Genomic DNA, 26,318 nt, shown 5'->3' with positions numbered 1-26,318 from the left:
ATCCCATCAAAAAGAGCCAAACCCAGGAGCACCCACAGGCTCAAAAAGCAGCTCGTGACGCACAGCTCCTGCCTGCCTACACCGCCGCTTCTTACTCTTGCTGCAAAAGCAAGGGATTCATTATGGACATAAGCAAATTCCCCCAAACACCACGTGGGATTTCCGAGGCTGGCATTAAAACCCACAGATCTCCCACCAAACCAACCCCATGCTGAAATCGTCTTTTCTATTCACAGCCACGGCGGAGGCTGCTGTAACAAACAAGATTATGTTCTTAAATATTCCCAAGGAGTAACTCCCGTAAGTCAGTTTTTTTGTAAATGCCTTTCATTAATTCTCCGTGGTGCTGGCACGCCACCCAATCCATATTCATGCTGGCATTTGCTTAGTTTTTATGCAAATGACAACTTTGCCTTTATTACGAGATATTTCTGTATTCCGTGGCTGTTGCAGACCAGCATTCCCGAGTTAACCTCTGTTGCGCCAGATATCTGGGGTTAACATCCCACACCCGACCCTGAATGTCACAAATCCAAGCATAAATCAGATTGCCTCGATGCCCACGTCCCGTTTTAACTCTGAAAGCAGCACTCCATCCTACGAGATGGCAGCCAAGCCCTGCCATGAGGAGCCTTTGCTGCTGCAGACACCGGCAGTGCCCCAGTGTTTTCCCTGATGTTTTTTGTCAGAAAGGAGAGCAGGAAGGCTCAGGGCACGGGAAGAGGTTTTTGCACCCATCTCTGGACGTTCCTGGGGGTGACCATGGGGCTGCAGGTACTCAGACGTGATGTAGAGGACAAGGCATGATGTTAGTTGGGGTCAGCTGCAGACTCCTTTTCAGTAATTTCAGGCAGAGGTTTGGGGAAGCAGCAAAATGCTCCAGAGGCGTGGGAATGCACGTGGGTGGCTGACAGAGACTCACGGTGACCCTGGGGGACACGAGCTGTCCCTGAGCCCCCGGCCGTGACACCGCAGCGGGCAGTGACATTGGGGCCAGGTCACCCTGTCCCAGCAGGTCCCTGGAGAGGAGCAGGGGAAAGGAAAGGGCGAGCGTGGAAAATGATGTCTCGCCCCTCCTCTCTGCTTCAACAGCCTCCTGCTGCTGCCACGAGGGAGGATGCAGCGTGCACCTTCCTCTGCCAGCGAGGAGGCAGCATGGGGTCAGCACCCCATAACCACCGCGAGCTGCACCAAGGCTCTGGGAGGAGGCAGCATTTTAAGAAAAACAACCAGAAAATCCCCATTTCAGCAGAGGGAAAATAGAGAAGCTGCTGCTGGCCGGTGCTCCCTCACAGAGATATCAAATTCTGGGGACTGCAGCATGACCCCAGCCGCCTCTGCACCCCTGCCTGGGGGCAGGGAAGGGTTTGCCCCCACCCCGCAGCGCACTCACCATGCTCAACGTGGCTTTATCCCAGGGGCTGAGGCTCAGGTACTTGCGCTGGCGCTCCTGCAAGCACAAAGAACAAGAAGCTGGGTTTGGGGCCCAAAGGGCTGATTTGGGGGATGAGAACCAGAGAAGGTTTGGTGCTGGAGGGGCTGGTGCGGAGGGAGGTGCCGGGGGCCGCCCGTACCTTCCTGCTGAAGGAGGAGAAGGGGTCCAGGCGCTCTTCGTACTGCGAGGAGTAGCGCAGCTCGGTGTCATCCCTGCTGCTGCCCTGCAGGAGTGAAGGCAGGGTGAGACCCCCAGCTGGTACAGCTGCACATCCCTATCCCTGTGTAAGCGATGTAAGGACAGGCAGAAAGGGCTGGAGCCCCCATATCCCCCCCCCCGGCCCCCCAGGCACTTGCTTGCCCTCCCCAGCCTCGTTTGGAGGAAACGACCCTGATGGATGCAGCAGGACCAATGTGTTACTGCACATCACACCCAAATCCCTGCCAGATCAGGTAGGAGGGGGACAGTGCTTTATGAGGAGGAAATCACTGCTAACCCCACAGCTACTATCAGCAGGGCAAGGGGCAAGAAAAATAAAGGAACCCCCTCAACAGAAGCGAAAGATGGGGCTGGGCTCAGACACGCTCAGTTTTAACCCCGCAGGACGGAGGCTCCCCTGCTGCAGCCCCCCCACAACACCAGGCCAGGAGGGCTTCCCGTGGGTGCCCCCGTCCTGCCCCTCATCCTGCACGGCCACCGGTGGCTCGGGTTCAAGGCGGGCAAACCCCGCTGCCAGCAGACCTTTAGCAAATGTGCCCTTACGTGCCGCAACGCGATACCCCGATGAGCTGGGATCCCGATTTAGGGGCTATGAAGTCACTAGCTCCTGGCCTTATTGAATGATCTTTGATGATTATTTTTAACTTGTCACATGCCTGATTAGGTCGTGAATTATGCAACGCGACGCGCGGGAGGCTTGTGCTCTTTAGCTCAGGCGAATGGCATCCAGGGGTTGCCTTGTGGCACCAGATAAACACGGGGATGATCTTCCGCGGGAGACACTGGCAAAAATGTCAGAGGGGCCAGCCTCACTCAGGCATAAGCACGAGATCCAAATAAGGCCCTGCACGGCTGTGGGAGTCTCCCATCCCCAAACGCTGTTAAAATGTCCATCAATAAAGCGGGCTCTGCAGCAGCTGTCGGGGTGGCAGCATTTCTGCAGGGGGTGCAGCATGAGCAGCAAAGCCTGGCCCCGCTCCCATCTCCTCCTGGCCTTCCTGGGACAAGTGGGAGGGTTTGGGGCTGGTTCCTGCTCTTTCAGGGACAGCCCTGGCTGCCCAGAAGGGCAGAAGCAGAGCAGCTCGCTGCTGGCTGCAAGAAATTCGGGCTAAAACCCTGCTGGAGCAGCCCCTGGCACAGGCACGCAGCCGATGCTCGCAGCTATTCCCCGCCTGGCACACGGCGAAGCGCCGCGCTCAGCCCCGAGGTCTCCGGGCTCAGCTGCACCACCGAAAGCTTGCAGAGGCAGATGAATGGCCTGAGCCAACCTCCCGCACACCAGCGGTGGGCAGTGACTCACCGCACTGCAGGAGGAACGATTTCTCAGCCTCCAACTATGGGGATTTCTTGCAGGAGAGCCCGATTTAACTGCTTGCTGCCTGGTCGGGCAGCAGCATCCACAGCGTGCCCGCCAGAGCATCGTGCTGCGGGCAGTGAGCAGCATAGGCGTTGTAGGGGCTGTTCTGGGGAGGAAACATGAGAATCTGACACCCTTCGGAATGGTTCAACACTGCTGGCCCAGCAGGTGGGCTAGGAGCCTGCTCCTCTAAGTGTATCTCTGCATCCTTCTTCACCCCAGTTGTCCCCAACTTCCCAACGTGAGGGGCATGCAGGCAACGTGCACCTTCCCCCTGCTCTCGTGCACTGCAGGGAACAATCCGTGCTTGGGGTCTGTCTGTCTGTGCGAAGCCACCCGCAGGACAGACGGACGGACAGCCACTCACCCGGCCGGGGTAGCTCTGGAGGAACTTGATCTTCTCGTAGAGCTTGATGTTGTCGGCTCGCAGGTTGTCCAGCTCGCTCTGCAGCGCCTGCACCGTGTGCTGCATCATGCGGTTCTCCTGCAGCGGGGAGCAAGGGGGAGGTTAGCAGCGAGCTCAGGTAGCCCACCTGGATCCAGCCCAACGCCCACAGCCCCACCAATTCCCCATCCCCATGGGGATGCAGAGCCACAAAGCTGAGATGAGAGCTCAGCACAGCCCCAGGAAGGACCACGGTCATGCCAGAGCAATGTTAACTCACCGTGCAAACACAGGCAGCTCACTGAATCTCTGAATCTCAGGACAGCTGAGGTTGGCTGGGGCCAGTCCTTGGGAGGCTCACCCCTCCCAGTAATTCAGATCCCTCAGCTTTCAATTAAAATTGCTCCTTAATTAAAATGGCCCCAGCTGCTGCCAAACAGGCCCCCCCCCCCCGAAGAAGGGCTGGGGTAGCCAAGGTGGGCACCGGGTGGTGCAGAGCCAGCCTGCCAGCTGGTTATTTAGAGCCGTGCTTCAGCTGGGTGAAGTTCTGCCCCAAACCTCCCTACCTGCCTTTTGGACAGCACCCCCAGCACCGTGCAGGATGGCCAACGAGGGATTGGGACCTGCCCTTCAAGAGGAGCAACACTGATAGGCAGGAGGGGAGGCTTTGGTCCTGCTGACACCAGAATTTATTGTTCTCTTGCTTGCAGTGGTGCTGCCGGTGTTGTGCTGATAATAACCCCCCTGCAGGCCACTGAAGCAGCCAGCCCCAGCGTGCGGGTGCCACCGTCCCCTCGCCACGTACCCCCTCCAGCTCCTGGTTCCTGGCTCGGAAGCGCTCCCGCTGGCTGGAGATGATGGAGAGGAGCGAGTCCACCTGGCCCTCGGGGAACGGGGCGCCGGGCACCGGCGGGTGACCTGCGGACAGCGCTCAGCTTCAGACACGACTCGCTCGCCACATCCACCACCAGCTTGCCGTGCCCCAGTTTGTGGGTGCCCCCCGGGGGGGCCGTGCCCATCGCCCCCTCCCTCCCCGCCTGCCTTCCCAGCAGCAGGAGGCCCCAGTGGGTGCCGAGAGCTGCATCCCCCAGGGCTGTGACCCCGCAGCTATTCACAGTGCAGGGGGGGTGGCTGCAGGTTGTTTGGCTTGGTGGGGCTGCTGACGTGATGCTGTTTATCATGGGTTTGCAAAATGTTTAAAAACAAAACAACAAAAAAAAAAAAGAGGGAAAGGAAGTGGGGTTTTCTCCCAGAAGAGCCAACTGTTGTTATTTATTTGATTCATTTTATCCCGCAGACCTCAGCTGCAGCAGCTGATGTAAAGGAAATATTTAGCTCGCTGGCTCCAGAAGGAGTTTGGTGGGGAAAGAGCAAAATCCAAAGCACGGGGTGCGTGCTTCAGCCCAGGTTCAACATCTCGGCATGCGCCTGCTGCCCTGTCTCAAGGGGACCAGCAAACTGTGCTGAACATGGAAAACCCATCAGCACCCCTGCTGAAGGCTGTGTCTGCTCTCACCTTGAGCATCCTCGTGTTGCCATCCCCAGGAGGTGACAGCCACCCTGCCCACCCCTCTGGGATGGTTCCCTGGCACCCTGAGCAGTTTTGTGCCTGCCTCTCACCGTAAAACAGCGCGGTGGCCTCCTTGATGGGCTCCGGTATCTTCTCCAGGCTGGGGACAGCTGCGCCCTGGGTGGTGCAAGCAGAGAGGATTCAGTGTTTCCCACCCAGCACCCACAGCCCTGGGGGAAGCATCACTGCCAGATGGGTGCTCAGCAAGGGTCAAGCCTGAGACAGTGCAGAGAGGCGATGCTCAACCCTCAAACCCATCCTGTCCCCAGGGAGGAGAAGGACTGGGTGGTTCCCCAGTGCCACCCCCTCCCATGCCAGCACTGTCCTGCACATGGGCACAATGAGAAGATAAAAAGAAAGAAAAGGGGAAAAAGAGAAGAAGAAGAAAAAAGAGGAGGAGCTGGAACAACCCCCATGCCTGCTGTGGAGCTGCCACCAGCAATGGTCAACCCCCGGGGCCACCTCGAGCCGTCCCTGGGGGCTGATGGAGCTGAGGTTACCTCTGCGTCCGGGCGGTGCACGGCGGAGAGGGCCTGGATGGTGCTGAGGTCGTGCTCCAGCTTGGCGACGAGCTCCTTCTGGCCAGACAGCGTGGCCGCAGCCTCCGTCAGCTGGATCTGCAGCTCCGCACAGCGCACTGCAAAACAGAACCGGGGCTGTCACCCAGGGGTGGCCCAACACCACGCGCTGCACCCAGGGGACTCCAGAAAGGGGCAGAGAGCCCCAACGGGGGCACCAAAGCCAGCCTGCGGGCAGCGACCCCGATTTCTCCAGGGCTCTGTCCCTATTTCTAGGGGTGTCAAGAGCACAGCAGTGATCCCTGGTGTGCTCCAAAGGGGACTCGCCCAGCCTGCCTCAGTGTGATGGGGACAGGGGGTGTCTCTGGGGCTGGGCTCAGGGGGAATCAACCCTGCCCCATGGCACAGATGAAGGCCGTGTGGCTCCCACGTCCCTGCCCATCTGATTTTCCATGGAGGAGCATCCTTCCAGTTGCTCCCCCAAGAAAAACCCATGCCTAAACCCCAACAGGCACTGGGTGGGATGCTCCAGGAGTGACCCAAAGCCTCTGGCTCCCCTCGTGTAGCCCCAGCCCAGATGTGAAGCAGCACAGAGATGTGGCTGGGCCAGAAGGGAGCTGCAGCAAGAGGAAAAGGACCGGCTCCCAGGGCAGGCACCTTGCTCTGGTCACAAATGCATCCCAAAACACAGAACATCAGCAAGCAGGGTCCCTGTCCCACAGCAGGAACCTGACCAGCCCCAGCCCAGCCCCTGCATTTTCCACCGGCAGCCTCCCCGCCGCAGGGACGCAGGATACGTCCCTCGGTGCCTGGATTTCCAGGTGGGTGAAAGCTCAGGTCCCAGCCGTGCCAGTCCCTCCCTGATAATTCCCGCTGTAATTATCAGCCTGGATTCCAGGCAGCTGGGAGGCAAAACCCCTCCTTTATCAGCAGCCAGGCAGCGAAGGCAGCGCCGTGCTGGGGGGTGAGGGCAGGGCTGTGCCTGGGGGGCTGCCTGCCCATGCCCAAGACTTGAGAGGGAGGGCGCGAGGCGTGTGGCTCCGTGCCGGCACCACGGGTCCTGCCAGCCCCAAATCTGGCTGTGGTCGGGGTCCTGCAGACGCTGGTGGATTTGGGCTCAGGATGAAATCACGCCCAAGCAAACACTGCTTTCCTGCAAAGCACAAGCTCTGCCAGTGCAAATTTTCCCTCCTTTTTCTCCAAAAAGCAATTCTTACGTTATCCATAAGGGACCGAGTCTCTCTGCAGAGAAAGGGAGCGGTCCCATGCCTCAGATACAATGCACGATTCTATTTTTTTTTTTTCCTCTTTTTCCCCCTGCATGTTTGCTTTTTGCAGGCCCAGGTAAAAGCCCTGCTCAGCCCCCGGCAGCTGCACTATCCGAGCCGCCCCAGCGGAGGTCAGTGTTCTGCAAGGAATGGGGACGGCTCCGCGCTCCCGAAGCATGGGTGGCCTGATGCGAAATATTTGCATTAACAAGATTTGGAAAGAAGAAAACCTCTTCCCTACGGTTAATTATTTAATTGACTCTCTCTTAAAATTGCATTAAAATGTAATTGGGAAGCTCTCCCTAGCCAAACCTGGGCCGTGGGGCCCAGCGCTGCGAAAGGCTGCCCCAGTTGGCACGCACGGGGCCGATGGTGCTGCGGGTGCACCGTGCCCAAGCGGGGCCAGGACCCTGCCCCAGATCCCCCTGCAAGACCCAGCCCTGGTGCCCAGCTCCCTGGTTTCTCTCTGAAATGATCTTTTTGCTTTGGGTTGCATGGAGCGAGTTTCGCAGTTTGCTCAGGAGTGCAAAAGGTCAGCACAGAAACTCGTCTCCCACTCGTAAAGAAAAGATGTGTCCTTCCTCCCCTGGGGTTCACTTCCAAGGCTTTGGCCACTATTCCACAAATGGGCCGTGAAAACAAGACAGGAACCACATCTAATGCAGAAGTGCATGGAGCCTCCTCTGACCCCCCTGCCCCGGTATCTTTCTTTGCAGCTTTTTTAATCACAACTTTCTCTGCTCGGAAGGTCAGAGGCCAGCAGCACTCCCCTCCAGCAGCAGCAGGCATTCCCCAGGTCATGCCAGGCTTCAAGGCTGAGCAAAGAGAATCTGCCTTTGTCTCCTCCTGCCTCTGACCCTTCAGATGTGCAAATACCTCAAACGCTGTGGAGGACGGAGTGGTGCTGCAGAAGATAATGAAACAAAGAAGGTGAAGCCCTGAGGTAACCGGCATTTTAAACCCGGTATCTTTATCCTCAAAATTAATTGTCCCTGACTTTTCAGGCAAGAGAGAAGCCATCTCCAACATGCCAGGCCTCGCCCTGATATGGCTTTACGAGTAAAAGCATTGACATGCAGCAACTGGATGGCCCAGTGTGGGCCGAAGTCACCAGCCCTGCCTGGTGCCGCACTGGGAGGTCTGGTTGTTCCTTGCCAGCTCCACCCGATACCCAGAAAGCAAGTACCCGAGGCAGGAGTAGTGCTGAAACCCTTCTTACACATTCCTGGGGTCTGTGGCAAGGTGGCTGAGCACATGGGAACAGGACCGGGTTTTGCATGGGGCACTAGCGATGGTATCAGCAGTTGGCTGGGTGAACCGGAACCTTCTGGGACATGGTTTTCCTAATCCAAAACCTCCGTGACGTTGATCCAGAATTCCTGAGCTTTTATCTGGCCTGGTTGGCCAGTAACACATCGGTCATTAAAGTTTCATGGTGTCTCTGTAACCACGCTCCCAGCAGTTCTGCTGACACAAACACGAGGGTTGAGTAAATCCATGAACCTCTGGCTACCTACTGCTGAACTTGGGCTACCACCTGAACACCACAGCCCTGCAGATACACCTGCAGGACCTTCCTAGGAATCCTGGGCAAGAAGAGAAGCACCTCTCAGCAAACCATCAGCCACAGGCCTCCTCCCACACAGCCTGCATGACTGAAGCTGCAAGGGTCCCTGTTGCTGAATAAACTTATGAAGTAGCACAGAACAGAGGTACTGACCAGAGCTTACAGTAAGCAGACACTAGAATAAAATCATGAAGACATCTGATGCAAGGATGGGAAAGCCCAGGTCCCCTTTCTGCCTGACTACTCTGGTTGCCTTCCCCTCTTCATCTCTCAGCTGCTGGATCTTCAGATCTTCCTGCTCCCCCAGGATGGGTGAAGGGAGACTTCTGATTTCTTCAAACTTTTTCTGCATCACTCAGCATCTGGCCTGATGAAATACCTAACCTCAGTGGGGAAGGAGTGATTGGGCCCTCTGCAACAAACCATGCCCTTTGCAAAAAGATTGGTTGTCTGGAAGCAAGAATAATATTGGCAAGGCTCTTGAAATGCATCATATCCTGACCAAAACTGAATGAGGGATTAAAAAGAGCCTTGGCTGAGTCCATATGCTCTGACGATGTTATCTGTTGGGTTCAATCTCCTGTAGGTTCAGCCTCCTGAAGGGTTCAGCCACAGATGACACTGCCACGAGACGCGTGCTTCTGGAAAGACGCAAAGTGTCTGTGCAGACAGGCCATGTGGCGTCTCAAGCAGTGAGAAAACAAACGGTCCTAAGTTAAGACTAAAAGATTTAGATGCCCCTCACGCTTCCATTTTGGATAACATGGCCAATCTCGCGTGCCTCCAGGAGCTGCAAGAAAAAATCCTTGTAGCGAGTGTTGAGGAAAAGTCCCGAGGCACCAGGCTCTGCGGCTCGCTGCGAGCAGCTCTGGGCCCGGCAGATGCAGGGGCTCTTCGGGAGCGCTTGAAGCCAGCGAGCCCAGCGCTGCCACGGAGCAACAGCAACTTTGACTCCTGTAACAAGCCCCAGCAATCGGACTCCCTTGGCAAATCATCCAAAATAAACAGCATCTGTTTTCACAGATGGAGAGAATTAAGACATACTAGCAACTTAGTTTGAAGTTATAAGGCCAGACATAAATAAATGAGAGGCAATCTTTCCATAAGATGGTGGCTTGATTACTGAGGATACAGACAGATGAATAAATCACCTTGGGGTGAGATAGGCTGTAACTTGCTACACATCCAAGAGACTGCAGTAACTACTCATGTGAATCCTCTTAGCCCGAAGGAAATGAGAGGTAAGTGATATTGCTGAAGGGATCTGCAGGGTAGGAGCACACACATGGGCAGTTATTGCAAATTAGCTGATGCTCTGCACGTTCACACCCTCATTTGCCTCATGGTAACTTTTTAATCTGCCTCCGTTACTGTCTGGCCTCCCCGGATTTACATAACTGTAAAAATATAAGAAAACAAGAAGAGAAATGATGTGGCATGCTTGAAGCTTTCTTTGAAATCTACCCTCTCAGAAGTCAACTGTAGTGCATTGAAATCCAGTACTTCAAAGGTTTTAAGCCTATTTTATTGACTGGAAGGAAGATGATGGTAAGATAACCAAGTCTTGGACTGCCTTGACTTTAAGGCTGAGAAACCCAGGCTCAAAGCTGGAGACTCACTCAACACAAACACTGGTGCCTGAGCGCGCCAGGACGAGGTGCAAGATCCAAAAAAAGCAGCAGGAGCTGGGTCCTTTGATTTTTCCAGCTCTCTCAGCCTTTCCCCGCGTTGGGCCGCTCTGGTTAATGACCGGGTTGCTGAGGACAGTTACTCAGAAGTTGAAATGGTTGTTCTTCACCATGCAGATGCTAAGGCTTTTTGGCATTTGTCTCCCATGAAAATTTCCAAGCCAACAAAGTCTCAGCTCCACTTCTACCTGATGCCAGAGCTCCCAGGTTTATACATAAATTAAGGCACAATTTCAGGCTTTTAAAATACTTGGCATTTGGCTTTTAAGGAAGTCTGAAAAAGACGGTACTATTATTGCCCAAAGTCCTGCTCCCCTTCCAGGTGAATCACAGGGAGATGACTTGACTCTGCATTTTGTAGTTGAAGGGATGAGAGGGCAGTGTCCATATGCTGCAGATCCTGTCCTGGATGATTTTCTGTGTTCTAAGGAACAAAAGATCAGAGCCAAAATCCTTCCCACAACAGAGTCTTGTTAAAGGCCTTTTCATGTCATACATCTCAACAGTTCCAGTTCCTTCTTGGCCCTTCTGTAGTGTGGGACAGCATTTCTGCATGGTCCACAGCTGCATGGGGACCATTAATTCGGTCTTAACTTTATGCAAAGTCCCTTCCTTGAAGCTGCTGTTGCTGTGAGCTGTCAGCAGGCTGAGAAACAGGATAAGAAGGCAGGGAATGATTTAACATTTCTTTACTTCAAGGCATCAGAGCCCTGCCTCTCAAATCTAGTGGGTCCTCTGTGGTGCAAATCTGCTCGGAAGTACATGCTAATAAGCAGGTTGGAGCAGAGAAGCCCAGCTGAACTGTTTCTGGGGTCCACCTCACCTCATAAGGCAAAGAAGGAATATCACCATCACCCAAAGGGTGTATATTCTTCCAAGAATCTCCTAAGAGTGAATAAAGATAGTGGAGATGCAAGTCAAGTGCTCCAGAAAGCCCACCAACACTAGAGAAGTCACACAAGGATTGGTGTTTTGGGACATTTTGAAGCAACCTTTCTAGAAATCTCCAGAGGGAAGAAAGTGCTCTCAGAGCTGACTGAACCTGTAGTAGCCAGCATGCCCAGATCATGTTAGTCTGGGAATCATCTTGGCCTGCAGTTTTGCTTACCAGAAGCAATCAGGCTGTTCTCGTTTATTACTTCTGTACCTGCCGCAAGATTTGCACATTTTCTCAAAAGGGACAAAAAATAAAGAAGATGGCAAAAAGAAAGGGATGATGACAACTCTAAAAGCCACAGGAAACTCCAAGGCACCATCTACCTAATCTTTAGCTACTGTTACTAGCCCTGGGAAAGCTCCAGGGATGAAGTGCAATGATTGCTCTGCAAAGGCAGAGGCTGCAGGAGAAGACATCAAGAACCTTCAGCGATGTCCTCTGGGGCTGCTCACAGAAGGTGCGCAGACCTGGATGGCAAGAGCCAGGACTGGCACTAGCCAAGGCAAGAAGAGCAAACCTTATTTTTACTTCCATGTACTGTCAAAAATACAATAAAAATAGGGACATTAGGAAGCAGATCACACCTCACAGCCTGAGGACAAAGTCTGAGACCTGTTCTGCCCTGGTGACAAAGGGTCAGGAGCACAGGGAAAAGGCCCTTCACCCTAACTGCTGTGCTCACAATGGAGGAGACTCCCTTGCAGACTTCACCAGTGCCCTCAGACACAACTGTGAAGGTGACCTTGGGGCAAAACAAGGGGAGGGAGATGAGGGCATTCCTCATAGCACCTCATGACCCAAGGCTGGATTTGCAGAGGGAACACCGCATAACATGGCGGCCTCCTCTACACCGCTCCGCGGCCTAGCCAGACTTGGCCAGCCACAGCACACGGAGGGGCACAAACCTAAAGGCTTGTGGAAACAATGGCTCCTGAAAAATCAAGGGGCCCCACACTTTGAGGGATGGATCATTTCGACGCCCCTGGGCTGTCATTAAGGAGCTGTTTGCCAGCTCCTGGCCTTTCCCTGCCAGCTGCTGGGGGAGGAGGTGCAGGCGCGATTTCTGCTCCCTCCCCTCCTTTCCCCCCTTTCCTTTTACCACGTCTCTGGAATTTTGAGGGCCTGCCGGGAAGGGAAGGGTTGAGGGATTTCTCCTTCCCTTCCTCCTGGCCCAGCCACTCCAAAATAAACAGCCCCCAGAAAAGAAACACAGTGCCACTTAATAAATTCACCCTGTAAGGAGAGAGATTTCATAGAGGAGCGGCTTATTTCCAAGGGTACTAAGATAATTACATGGGTAACTAGGAAGAGTTCAAGAAAACAGTTTGAATTTTCTTATCAGTTTCCCATAGCTTGGAGCAAAAAGAAAATAAAATGCTTTACTATAATCAAATCATGTTTTCTGAAGCCCTCTGTTGGCAAGTACACAATTTCTTCAGCACTTCCATTAAAACAGAAACACTTAGGAGAAAATGATAGCGGCTCAAAATGGAAGAGTGGGGCCCAAGAGCACCACACCAGCAGTTTGCATGGCCCTCACCACAGAAAGCCAGACCACCTCTTGCTGGCTGCAGGGCAGCAGCAGGCCCATGGGCAGTACCTGTGGCCCCCATCTGCTCACCTGGTGCTAACTTAGCCCCATACCTAAGGATATTACAAAAGAGACTTTCTCCCATTAACTCAGCAATGCTCGTAGTACTTCCAGTGTAAAACCTCACCCTTGCTACTGCAGTTAACTTCAGAAGCAGCTATTGACTAACAGAAACATTAGTGACACCCAGGCATGCCGCAGCGCTGATGTGAAGTGCCTGTGGGATCGTGCACCACATGCTTCTCCTTCTGAAAAGGGATTTTCAACATCCTTCTGAGGGGCTACAAAATGAGGCTGTTGCATAAAATCCAGCTACCTCTATGGAATAGCCTAGGTATCTGCTCCTGACCCTGTGGTTTTGGTTGCCCTCTGAGTTTCCAGAAATAAACTTCTGAACATGCAGGCTGAAGAGCTCAGTCTGGTTTTATACCGGGTGCATGATTCTGAGCTACACCAAACTCCCTCCACCTTCACTACCGGGTCTGTGCTTTCACAAGTATAAGGCATCTTTTGATGATAACGTGGTTTTAGTACGTCAGTGCCAATACCGCCATACCTAAAGAAAAGTGTGACTTATAAATATGCATATTAACCAACTTGAGTAATAACACTTTAAAAGTGTAGGTGTTCAGCATTAAGCTTCAAGTGATCAGGATAAAATTATGCAAGACTACAAGACAATGCCATTTATAGCAATCAACAGTGTGACTGGTCATTAAGAAGTAGGAAAAAAAAAAAAAAGTGTTAAGCCCAGAACCTTTACAACCTGTGGAACAACCGGTCAGACATTTCAAAAACAGAAAGCACATGTTCACAAAGAAATGAAGGCATTATACAGTACTTTTGATCCATTTTAAAGTGACCCACTCCTGCAGGATTTATCAAAGCTCAAGATGGCAAAGAGGGAGAGCAAAAGCAAGCACCTAATGCAGCACCACAGGGCTGAGAGTGAAACCAGCTGGCTGGGTTCCTGCGATACCTGGAGGGAAGGGAGCATGAGGGGAAAGCCCATCCCAGCTCCCCGATCTCCAGGATAACTAGCTCGACATTTAGGATAGCACTATAGCAGATTTCCAACTTGGGCTTCCAAAACTCCTCCCGCAACACTGAGCATGTCCTACTCCGTAGGAAACAGCCTAGGACACAGCAAATGTGCTTACAGCCTGTTGCGAAAAATACACAGGAAATGTGCATACCTAATGCAGTTAAGGAAGAGACAAAGTAAACTTAGTTCCCTCAAAATAAATTCCAATTCAAAAAACACAATTCAAAAAGCAGACACAGCAGGCCCGGTAAAAGAGCAGTACACAGGCACGCACACACACACACTCTACCTGAAAACCAGAGTACTCAAGCTAGAGGTTTATTGTACTGTTTTTTTAAATATAATTCAACTGATGGGTTAACATATCAATTCCTTACCAACGCCAAATTTTAAATTCTCTTTAACTACTCAGTGTATTTAAAGGAACAACATCTTACAAGGCACTAGAAGATGAATTCATCTTTAGATAAAGTATCTGTAAAAATAAAGAGTGAGCCAAGTATCCATTTTCATTTTTGAATGTCAAGCGCTTCTGACCTCAATTTCTTTAATCTGTTTTTTGTCTGTTTTTTAATTAGCTAATAATATTGGTCTGGTGCTCAGCACAATCCCCCTTGCAGTCTCAGACTCAAAACACATCTTTTCTGTCCGTGAAGCTGGGTGTGCACCTCTCACCGACAACACTTGAATTTCACTGAAAAAGGATACGGTTTGGAAATCCAACACTTAAAGAAAGTATTGAAAACATCTCCCTTCTCCCCTCAGAAACTGATACATGAGATGTACATTTTTGTCCCCACGGTAAACACAAATCCCCACCAAATCCAGCCCCTTCATTCCCCTGGACATCACTGACAGAGTCAGAACGCCAATGTAAATGTTTGCTGCTTGGACTCAGGTCTCACCTTAATAAAGACAGCCCACGCGTAATTGTGTTTGTATAAAAGATATTTACTTCAATTATCACACCTAGGGTGCTAGTGAATAATAATAATAATAATACATCGTGTGAGTTTCATACAGTGATATTGCTTCTCCATATCATATAGGGACCGTTGTACAGTGCTGAGAACAAACATTATATGGCTAACCAAACAAAGACAGAAGAAACAATGCCATTCTGCTGACGGAGGGAGCGCTTCCCCGCTACTGCCAGCCATATAAACTCTTACTTTTTATGTTTAAACAAATACCAAGAAATAAAATGTTACAAAAGATGAGTCACAGCAACACAATGTGGGCTTCTCAAAGCTACTTGTACAAAAAAATGACACTTTTTTTGGTCAATTGGGTCTTTGTGAGGATCTTTTTTTTTTAATCTGTGATTGTGAATATAACAAACAAGCTCTAAAAACATCTAAGACTTAGTGCGTTACAGAAAAAATATAAAATACTGCTAAAAATGTAAGACACCACAATACACTGGGGTAAAAACTGAGCTTATTATTTAAAAAAAAAAAGTTCTCAGGAAAAAGTACACCACTTTCTGTTTGAGTTCATCTTGTGCTGTGTTAGTAGTCGGGGCATTTCAAAGGTCTGCCCATTATCATGGCAAGTAGTTATTGCACAAATGCAAAGAGTTAATTTTTTTAATAAAAAATGAAAAGGGACATGAGGGAAACAATTAAAAAAAAAAAAAAAAAAAAAAAGAAACATCCCCCCCACCCCAGCCAGCCTCCATCTGCTTTGGAATTAACGTCCAAATTCGTATTCGTACATTTGACATTCGCGGAGCATTTCCAGCGAGTGGGGCGCACAGTGCCCGCTTTTGTGAAAGGAACGGCAGAAAACGCTTTGCAACACAGAAATGCATAGAGTATTCTGACAGGAACAAGCTTTTTCTTTGCTGAGGTTATCCAATCGTTACCATAGGGCTTTTTTTTTTTTGTTTTCTCTTTTCTTTCAGACTACGTCAAAGGAAAAAAAAAAACTCGCGTGGGAAATGCATCTGATGGTTTTTAGTGGGACACCCTCGAAAGGCAAAGTGCAAATTTGCTTCCAAATCCACAGAAGTGGTGATGTGCCCTGCAACTAGCTCAGCACCTTCCCCCTTTGCCCACCGTAAGGTCTCACCGCGGGGCCGGCCGGCTCGGTGCTGACCGGCGGCCCTCTGCCCCGTCCCTCGTGCAGACACGCGCTCCCCTGCCGCAAGCAGGGGGAATTTCTAGCGCAATGGTTTTCATTTTTGCTTCTGCAGCTTTTCTCTCGCTCGCTCGTGACGTGTTACCTAGCCAGGGACAGCCTGTCTGAACGTGTTTCCACACCGCAAGAAAACTTAAACAACTCCTCCGTGACAAAGATCAATTTACAACGTGCATTTCCAGAGTTCACACCAGGAAAAGTTGCTGCTGCTGCACCAGGTGTTTTTTTTTTCTTTTTTTTTTCCTCTTTTTTTTGATTTTTTTTTTTTAATTTTTTTGTTTTAAATCTTGACCAACTTTGAATGAGAAGAAAATCAGCCTTGAATTCAGAAATTCAAACATATGCCAACAAAGATGAACATCACAGGAAACCAGTCTCTCATTTTAAATTAACACGCGAGTAAATCACAATGTACTTTGACAAAGGGGCACTGCATCTTCATGAAATTCTCAGTAGAGGCTCTAGGAGGCTAAGGGTATTTTCTCTCTCTGTATATTTTAAGTCTCTTCTCTCACAACTGAGGCTTCTTATTCTCAGTCCTAAATTATTTTAAAACTATTTAAATAATATTATTTATTAGGCATTTAGATAAAATACTTTTTTTTTTTCTTTTTTCTTTTAAAAATGATTGCTCTAGGAAACACAACAGGGGCACAATGATATGGATACGAGCCGACAGCACCCCACTCCATCCAACTTTCTCCAATGTCTGCTCACAGGATATGTATACTCCTGTTGTGTTCGTATCAAATAAAAACAAACCTCAAAAAAAAAAAAAAAAAAAGAAACTGTTAAAATTAATCTCATAAATAGGAAATGTTAGATTGTTTTCCTAATTACAAACCGCCTTTGCGTATTTCACCTTATGATGCTGTAGAGAGAGCAAGCTTGGAGCGTGACACAGCAGTGCTGCTGAGGGCTGAGGATGCAGGTGGGAGGAAGCCCGAGCTTCACCAGACCCAACGCGACTGGACTGACCCTACAGCGCCTCGGCCCCCACAGCCAGCCCTGAAGACAAGACAGACGGCATGGATTCCCGATGGCACGAAGGACACGTAGCAGTTAGCGAGGGCTGGAGCCCACCAGCGGTTCCTGAAGGCGGACAGACCTGCGGGCACGGCACGGGCCTTGGGAGCGTTAACGCCGCGGGGCAGTGCTGGGCTTTCGAAGCCTGCGCCCTCCGTGCTGCTGGAGCCAAGCCAGGCAGGGCTGTTCGTCAGGAACCCGAATTCACAAAACCAGTGCTTGCACTCGCCTGTGCTCAGCGGACGGGGCCTCCAGATGCAGAGTGAGAGTTTCTATTGCACAAAGACTTAACGCACAGTGTTTGAAGTGCTCAGTAGCAAGGGGGCAACTAACGCTGGGCCGCGCAAGTGCTCCTTGGTTGGCGCTTGCTTTCCCCCCACCCAAGTGAAAAGCTGTGAATGCTGCGATCTAGATCACTGTGCTTTAGATTATTCTCCACGAAGAGATTAGAAAATAAGGCACATAGCTTTCCAAGTATAGAAAGTTTGTTAAAGACTACATTTTAGGAAAGTAGCGAGAACTAAAAACTTAATGGGCAATGCAGTAACGTACAGGATTTTGATGACATGCCTGTTGAATTAAAATAAAACCATTTCAGACTAAACTAACCTCTTTCCCCCACAAAAGACCTTTCCACGATCCCCACCTCCTGAGGAGGTGAAAGGAAATGGAAGCCCTGCTCAAGGAAAAAGAAAAGTACGACACAGAGGTGACCTTGCTTACTCCCCACACGCCTCCTTTAGGAGCCAGATGCTCAAGCACTCGCAGCAGAGCCTGTACCAGCATCCAGAGGTAACTAGGTACTTTGGAAACACTTTTAAAGCTAGTAATAATTTACTCACATAAATAATACATCAAAATAGTACTAAGGGTCTAATGTAAACTAACAAAAGCCAGAGAAGTCTGACTGAAGGACTGATTGTAGAAAACATTTTTTTTTTTTAGTTACTTGGAGATAGGATTGTACTTCAGAGCAAGTCAAGTGCCAATTTTTAGTTCCTCTCTTGAAAACACAGCACTTGCCTTCCAAGAGGAACTGTGAAGTAGAGAATTTCAATCTCATTCCCAAGAATACTTGAATATTGCTCAGGGAAAGCAAGAACAAACCACTTGCTTATATTTGTTACTTGGCTAAATTTACTGATCAGTGGTTTTTGCAATTGTTTAAATACATGGCAAAATTCTTTACTCTTCATCTTCCCACTGTACCTAAATATAGCAGAGTATGATTTACTTGTGCAGCTATCTAGCATATTAACTTCTCCTAGGCCACATCAAAGCAAAACCCTCACACCAACTGTTATGGGATGTTACAGACAAAGTTTGACCCTTAATTTCAAATTACCTGGCTTTTGCACATCTCAGACCCTCGGAATTATTTTTATGTATTCTGAACGTGATCTTCTCCCTCCCCAGGTTAGCTGAACCCGCATATCTCAAGAAATCCAACCTCTCAGATGGATAATCCTGCATTTACAACACGGAACTTATCTGACAAATGGGAAAACAGCATGCTATGCATTAAAATACAGAGTAGTTTTAAGCCTCCACTCACCTATGCCCCAAATGATTTCATGATTCTGGCTGTAGCCAATTCTACTGCCCCACCGAGACCAAGCATGTAAACACTATACATACAGGGGGCTTCCCGTACTGGAATCGTGTACATACACACACTTAACAACTCCTAAAAATGCATATTCATTACCCGCATCGACAGAAGATGTAACACGACTTAATGCCATGATTCCTGTTACCAACAGAGAGATGGTGCTGTTATGAACATTACCACAGAATTACACAGTAACTATGCCACAAGCAGGCGTGTCACCGAAGCAGCAGGGAACTCCTGGCCTGACTCTCCACTTCCATGGATCTTTGGATAAAGATTGTACTACGTCGTACAAGTGTCTCTAAGAATCAAACATAAAGTCAAAGACGTGATATCGTGGGGACTTTAGCCATCTACTTTTGCTGTACTGTTTCCTATATTATTTTGCAATGGTCAGGAATTCAGTCATTCTTGGCACGTGCCTGTTTCAACAGACAACCAGAAACAATAATGTGAAACCAACGGTTTTGGTCATAAAAAATCAACAGAGCTGTGGCAAAACCCTTCTACTAGTATCAAACAAATAAAGCAAGCCTGAACAATGGCAGAAATTGCGTTTTGTAGAATAGCTGGACAAGGAAAATACAATAATCTCATTAATTTTTTAAAAGGGGACATTTCTTTTTAAAGCACTTTTGTGTCTCAACATGTTTGTGACTAGTAATGAAAAACCAACCCTGGGCACCAGACCATTTTTTTCTCATTCATAAACTAGTTGTAGAAATGCACACTTCCCTGGACAGCCAAGGTTTGGGGTTTGACACAGAGGTTGTGGGGAAAGTGGGTGCCCTCGGTCCTTGGCTGTACCAGAGGTTCTCACTAATAAAACTTCAATGAATGACTTTGTTCAGCTGGGAAATGACCTTACAACTAATAACTTGCATCCCATATGCCACAGTACCACTGGACTGGGGGGAAAATCATCCCTGAGGAGAGAGATGGCACCACTCACACACCTATTTTAAGGCTTTTTTTGAAAACTTAAGTGCACAGGCCTAATGCTAACCTTCTCCAAAAGGATAAATTTCACCTTCAGAGCACAGAAACTTTATATCCTTGCATATTAACGGGGTAGGGTACATGACCTGGTCATGTAGGATTAGTCCCTAGGCATAGCATAAAGGGCTTATCTTGCTTTAAAGTTCATTATTAACTATATTTTACATATGGCATAGTCAATACATCCCACAAAAGGGATGGGGAGGAAAGAACTTATTTGTGAAATAATATTTCTACATTTCAGAGCTCAAACGCATACGTGAAGGAGACAGGGACCACTAGGTCACTTCTCAAACTGAGAAGGTTAAGCCAGAAAAGAAACTTAGATCTTGTGCTTTCCAAGCCAGTGATTCTCCTTGCAATTTAAAACCATCCAGCAAGATTTTAAACCGCTGGAAAAAAAAAATATATATTTTTTTTGTACAGAATTTTTAAATTCTCTCTTTTTTTCTTTTTAGTAAGTTGATTGTATATGCAACACAAAGGAAGAAAATGTTGATGTTCAAGTAGTGGGGCAACAGAAAGTGCAAGGGGAATGCAGCAGGCCAATGCATATGTGAACTGAATACTGCTTTACAGCTGTTTTGTCTGTGTGAGTCACGTTTAGGAGTAAGAGGATATGAGCAAATTGTCTCAGCAGGGTCAAAACCCAACTCACTCCCGGGAAAGACATGATTTGGTTTTAGTGAATGTGAAATCACCCTCCCTCCCACGTAAGAACCAACTTTTCTTCTCCTGTGTTTCTGATAGTCTTCAAGAAACACTCACAGGACAGGACTCAGCCACACAGGGTGGCTCTAGGACAGAAAATACTCAATGATATGCACACGGAGTCAAGAAGTAAGAAGAGAGAGTTTAAGAAACTCACGTGTTAAAAAGACACAAATGAAGCAAAAATAGTGCCCTCCATCTGCATGCGACAAACTGCTTTTCTTTCAGCTTGCAACAAATGGCTAAGATTTCTGATCTCTTTGCAACCTTGCTAAAGGCACTAGTCCAGATTACTGCAACATTTCAGTTTAAATAAACTGATTTGGATTTAAGTGCAAGGATGTGTCCAAAACCAAGGGATTTTTTTCATCTATTCTCATAATTTATACATGGTCAAAATAATATTTTCTCCTGTTTCTAACGAGCCCTGTTTTTGCCAGAAACATTTTTATTTCCTATAAATTTTCAGAATACTTGGAATTTGTAATTTTAAGATGGAAAATGACAGATTTCTGACTGCAACTGTGCTAGTGGGGACTGCAATCACTGTTACCATTTTCCATTATTTCAATACATTACTTTGTCAGATCTGCCTCAACCCTAATTTAGGTAAATGTATCACCTTTCTAATTTGAGTTACCACCAGAATGATGCACCTCTATAGCTTACTATTACTCCCATTAAAGGACTGAAAACCAGCAACTTTTAAGTAATTGGATAGAGAATATTGCATAGAATTGTCGCATTCATTAACCTCCTTCTCTACACCATTCCTATTTGAACAAGTTTGATAAAACTAATGTGAGGATCTTTCACCTAATGAGAAAGGCACATGTAAATATATTTTTTTCTCTTTAACTATATGACTGATCTTTCTTATTACAGCAAAGAGTTTTTTACTGAGTATTCACTAATTCAGGATAGAGACAGAGTGCACTGATAAAGGTTCCTTTACAGCGTGGCTCTATTTAGAGACATTTTACAGATGAATAAATAAAATGGTCAAATTTTACGGCATCAACAGCAACTGTAATTAGAACCATTTCTGCCAATTGTAATGTGCAATCCTGTCGTCTGAAGTTTGTATCCTCAAAAATGGAAGTGCATTGACAGTCACACTGGATGACCCCTCTGCCAAGGAATACTCTTCCCTTACTTTTACCTAAACAAGTATTACACCTTTTGCCTTTTCTAACCATCCAGAAAGAAAAACGACAATTTTTGCTGCAATATAAAGGTATTTGTGTTAAAACAGCCTGGGCCCTTCATCCACAGCTTTAGAAGAGCACAGAACTCGATATAGAAAGATAAAATTATTTTTAAAGAACCTCAAGAAACAAATCAGAACAAAACAGACTCTGGCATTACAGCTTTTCTGAAAACTATCTGTGCTTTTATCCATCAGGAGAAGAAATGTCATCAGTGACCAGGCTCCATGCTCTGCAAAATGACCATGCCATGGGACAAGCCCCAGGTCCCCTGTGCCTCTGTAACACTGCTCACCTTTCTGCGCAGTGACCGAAGAACATAAAAAGCCCCAGTGCTACTCTCTGGCATTTCTTCTCCTGCAACTTTTTTGTCCTTTTCTGTTAATCAAGTAAAAAGAAAAGTTACTCCAATACATACTTTTTTCCTAAAAGCGTTACTTTCAAATGCCGCGCAAGAACAGAAATACAGCTAAAATCTTTCAGTGTTGCTGAAGTTAAGTCTCTGAACCAGGGAGGACTCTGCCCGTTTGGAAAGCCAGTAGGTAGCTCATCTCCAACAAGAGAATCTCAGCAGTAGTTCAAGCTAATCCATTTTGCTCTCCAATGGAACAGAAAAGCAGCTGTGACCTTGGCTAAAAATCGGGAACAAACAGCTGGGAGCATCGCTTCAACTCTACGAGCTCGGTCTGAGGGCGTCCGTCTGCCCGTGCCCTGAACGAGGCGCTCACCAAGGGACCCCGAGTGATGCCCAGCGGGGCGGCCGGGCCGCCCCCACAGCATCTCAGCAGGCTAATCCACATTCAACGCAGATCATTAAATATGAAAGAACAAAAGGAGCTAAGCCATTAATAAAGTGCCAAAAATATAGGAAATACTGACAGCATTTGATTTGATTAATTTTATAATAGATGCCAATGACAACCCTTGGCAGGATGGAGTGACTTCTGACTTGTGAATGCTGTCTTTATCCAGCAAAATTACATGATTCAAATGTAATAATGGAGCTTAGAATTAACAGTTAGTGTTATAACAGAAAAATTTCCTCTAGGGCAAGCTACAGATATGCATTTTAAAAACCATTATAGCATTAAAAACTGGGCAGATGCTAAAGAACCCTAAAGAACTAGTGGAAACCTGAAAAGCAATCTAAAAACAAACAGGAAAAAAAAAAAAGATACAAGTTTCAAGGCACTTACGTATTGCTTATTAAGAAGAGAGATTGACCTTAAATGCTGCATTTGTGTTCAACCTGTGAATACAGTTCTGCTGTCGGATAATGCAGCAAGAGCTCTCAGTAAGCATTATGGAATGCAATTATATCGACACAGGCACAAGAACAGTTTGGGGAATATTAAGTTAAAAAAAAATGATCAAATAGAAAAAAAAACAAACCACCCTCCCTATCGAGAAAGCCGAGAGTAACCACTTGACTGCATCAAGCACCTGGATCTCAAATCAGCAGACAAGGACAGTAGAAACAGACTGGCAACTGTACTGCCTAGAATTACTTAAAGAAACAAAACAACCACAACACAACCTGAACCGAACAATAAAGACAAAAATTCAGAACATAAAATATCTCTGTCTTCTCGTCAGAAGTTTTGCTTCATGGCTGAAGACGCATCTTGTTATGACTTGTATTAAGGTAGGCGTACTTTTACCAGGACGCGCATTTATAGATGGAGCTGTGCTTTTTACGTCAAACCAGACCACTGTACAGATACAGAGAGGTAACACTTTGTTCACCACGTTATTTCCCTCGCTGGCCATTCCCGTGGACTAACTGCACTCCAGATAAGAAGCCAAAATCGCTTCCAGTACGGGCTGTCACACACTGGTGTTTGCTATTACAGACCATCTCCTCAGCTCATCACAGAAAGGGGCCGTTGCTCTCTCTGTTCCTCGATTTTAGTTTTGCATCACAAGTCCCCAGTACCCAAGGAGGTACCCTGAAACAGCTAGCAGTAAAAAGAGGAAACAAATCCCTGCCTTTCAGCCTCCTAGAGCCTTCTTTTCTTAATCATGAAAAGGATTGATTTTAGTGTACTGATTCTTAATTTGTGAAACTTGCGCTAAGTGCTGCTGTTGCATGTTAAGAGACTGTAAATGAAATACATAAGTTCTAAAACATCATGCAAGAAATGTGGTTTCACATCTTACAGTCAAAAATCCTACTAATGAATTAATACAAGCACACTGAGGTGTAATATTGGGAACATACCTTTAAAGTCGGAACTCCTCTCCCCATCCCTCCCTCCCCCAAAATCAGAAAAGTAATATTAATTAAACTTAAGAAGTAATGAATGCACCATTAAAGTGTCATCAAAAAGATGCTGACCTAAGACAAAAGTTCAATGATACACAATACGGTCAAAAAGTCTTCAATCAATAATATACAGTATGACAACTACATCTTGTAAATTATACCCAATACTGCCGGCAGTCTATCCCTCTAAAGAATATTTGCCCCCTTTCATCCCTTCCTAACAATCAGATAATAAAATACAGCACCTATAAATAAGCAAAAAAAAATTATATATATATATATTTATATATATATATATATTCCGAAATCATCTATTGTTAGTTTTAAAGATATGGCAATAAAGGAGTCTAAATTAGCAAACTTGTAGAAGCCATAACTGATAAAACAGCTTATTGAAAAAAGGTGGCAGTAATGCACTCTATGTGTGCACAAGTACGTAAGAAAATACACAGACGTATAAAATTGCACGCACACACTCACGCACACACATCCTTCCACACACCTCTATGCTCACGCATATACATATAGACAACAGGAGGAGTTAGAGACAAGTTAGAATTTGATTTGTACTTTGATCAGCCCTAACCTGTGCATAAAATAATGGCAAAAGGCTGTATTTCTGCAGGGCAGAATGGGCTAGACTGGGACTCGAGAGCATGAACGTTTTGGTTTGGAGTTTGGGCTGCTTCCATCCTGGTAAGAGCCCGTCTGGTCATTGCCATGTACTATTTTTCCACGTAAAAAATAAGCTTCCCACAACTAAAACATATTTAAAATCAGTGCTTGCGGTGGGAAGAGAGTCAGTAAATGGCCACCTACAGCAGGAAAACTTCTCTATCTGAGGCAGCTCCAGTCCCTCTTAGTGGTGTGTGACAGCAGTCGTACACATGAACTACGCTTTCATCGGTTCCAGGTAAGCTGAACATTTCGGGTCACAGAATACGTCCCCGAAGTAGCAGGCTGAAATGTTACTGGCCAACGTTTTTTTGAGCTATCTGACTTTACTGAAAGGAAATCCTGTACACTACGAACCAAGTGAAATGATCAAGTACATGCTGTTTCTAAGTTGTCTCCTAAACCTCCTAGATATGAGGTCTGATCAGCGTGCTCTGTGGTTAGAGGTTAAAAAGCAGATTATAAAATACCTAGATTCAGATTTTTTTTTGTCCTGATTTGGCCTAAAATGGAGTGTATTAAACAAATTCTGGTCTGCAAAAGACCAGAATCAGTTAAAGCTATGAAACAATGTGCACTACGTGTCAATATTCTATTTCACTTACAAGAAAACACTAAGTCAGCTACCACAAATTAAGATATTTTCCTGATGTGACTTTTTTTTGTTTTGTTAAAAAATATGTGGAGTAAATGTGTTTTTTCTTTTTTTTTTAATTCAAAGTTTCAAACAACAAGATTCTTTTCTTTTCTTGAAAATATGTAGGAATCCAAACTAGTGTGTTTAGAGTCGGTTGACTGTGCAATCTCTTAGTGGCAACTGAACAGCTACAAAAAACTTTCTTTTTTTTTTCTTTTTTTTTTTGAAAAATCTCCCCTTTTTTCCTGGTTTAAGAAGATAATAGTGTATTATCGCTCTGTAGCCATTAGATGGCAGATAAAAAGCCCCCTTTTAATATGTGGGTTTGATTTTTTTTTTTTTTAAACGTTTTTCTTTTTTTTTAAAGCCCACACCAAAGAGGAGGGCACAAGGCAAAGCTGTATGAGTTATTCCAGAAATTGTGGAAATCACTTAGGGCAATAATAAAAACACTTCAGGGTACAAAAAAGCTCGACTACACATTTCAGTTTTCTTCCTCGAAAACACAAACATAAATTGGGCTTAACGCTCCTTTTGTTTTCTATATGCACCTTGGCCTATGGCGTTTTTGCCCTGTGGCCCGCAGGGCGGTTAAGTGCGCAACACAATAAAACCAGTAGAGGTCCAGTTTCACTTCCCAGCTCTCCAGAGTTGGGCGAGTTTTAATCTCAAAACTCCCACTCGACAGCCTCTTCTCGACTCGCGGCCTTCTCCAAGCGGTGGATTATGTTGTTCAAGTTTGCTGCTTTCTTTTTCCTCAAGGAGCTGTCTCGCGTGTTCCTGGAGCTCGCGGCCTCGGAGAAGCTGAACAAGCTCTGGAGAGAGTTGGCTTTCTGCGAGCCTGCGGCCGGCGTCGAACTCGTACTTGGCACGCTGGAGATTTTCTCTGAACTTTCTTTTGACTTGTAGGAGCTCTCCCCTGTAAGGACTGAGGTGGAGGCAGCTGAGGTAGAGGCATCCCCTTCCGTGGCGGAGTTGGGCAGTGTCTCCAGAGCTTCTCCCGAACGCTGAGACCCCGCTGGAGAGCTCTGGCGCGGCGCTCTGAGCCTGCCCTCGTCGTCGGTGTCCTCCAGGCTCTCCGTTCCCAAGAGGAACGGCTCCGCTCTCTCCGAAGGCCTGGCGCCAGGCAGTGCCTCTTCCCCCGCTTCCAGAGCCGACTCCGCTTGCCCTCCCTGAGACTTTGTGGTTGCATTGCTGTACTCGTCCGCCTCCGGACCGCTCGGCTTTCCTTCAGGTGGGCCTTCCGCGTCCACGCCGTCGCAGCTGTCTCCCTCCGAGCTGTGAGCGGCTCTGCTGCTTCTCGCCGAAGGAGAATCGCTCGACCCGGCCTGGCTCTGGCTTCCCGCTTGGATCTCCTCGATGAACAGCTCCCGGCGGATGCGAGACCTAGAAGACAGAAGAAAGGGATGGTGAGGCTGCTGGTGGCCACTCAAAGCCTCGCTGCCACGTAACACGCGCCTTC

General features: G+C 47.6%; 1 protein-coding gene across 4 annotated transcripts in view; it reads right to left on the bottom strand.

Annotated features, from left to right (window-relative positions):
* Positions 1-26,318, bottom strand: part of CUX1 (cut like homeobox 1) — a 268,267-nt gene that overhangs the window by 3,856 nt on the left and 238,093 nt on the right. For 3 of the 4 annotated variants that reach the window (XM_084299860.1, XM_084299861.1, XM_084299862.1), the window contains one exon: positions 23,725-26,242. In XM_084299860.1, the coding sequence (XP_084155986.1) occupies positions 25,525-26,242 (718 nt within the window). In that variant the 3' untranslated portion in view covers positions 23,725-25,524. Of the gene's footprint in view, positions 1-1,393; positions 1,451-1,574; positions 1,659-3,378; positions 3,496-4,201; positions 4,315-5,016; positions 5,084-5,466; positions 5,604-23,724; positions 26,243-26,318 lie in introns of those variants that run through there. The other variant, XM_084299863.1, reaches the window with a different exon arrangement.

This window comes from Netta rufina (genome assembly GCF_964035555.1).
Source record: "Netta rufina genome assembly, chromosome: 21".
Taxonomy (NCBI): Eukaryota; Metazoa; Chordata; class Aves; order Anseriformes; family Anatidae; genus Netta; species Netta rufina.
This window is presented reverse-complemented; position numbering and strand designations above follow the sequence as displayed.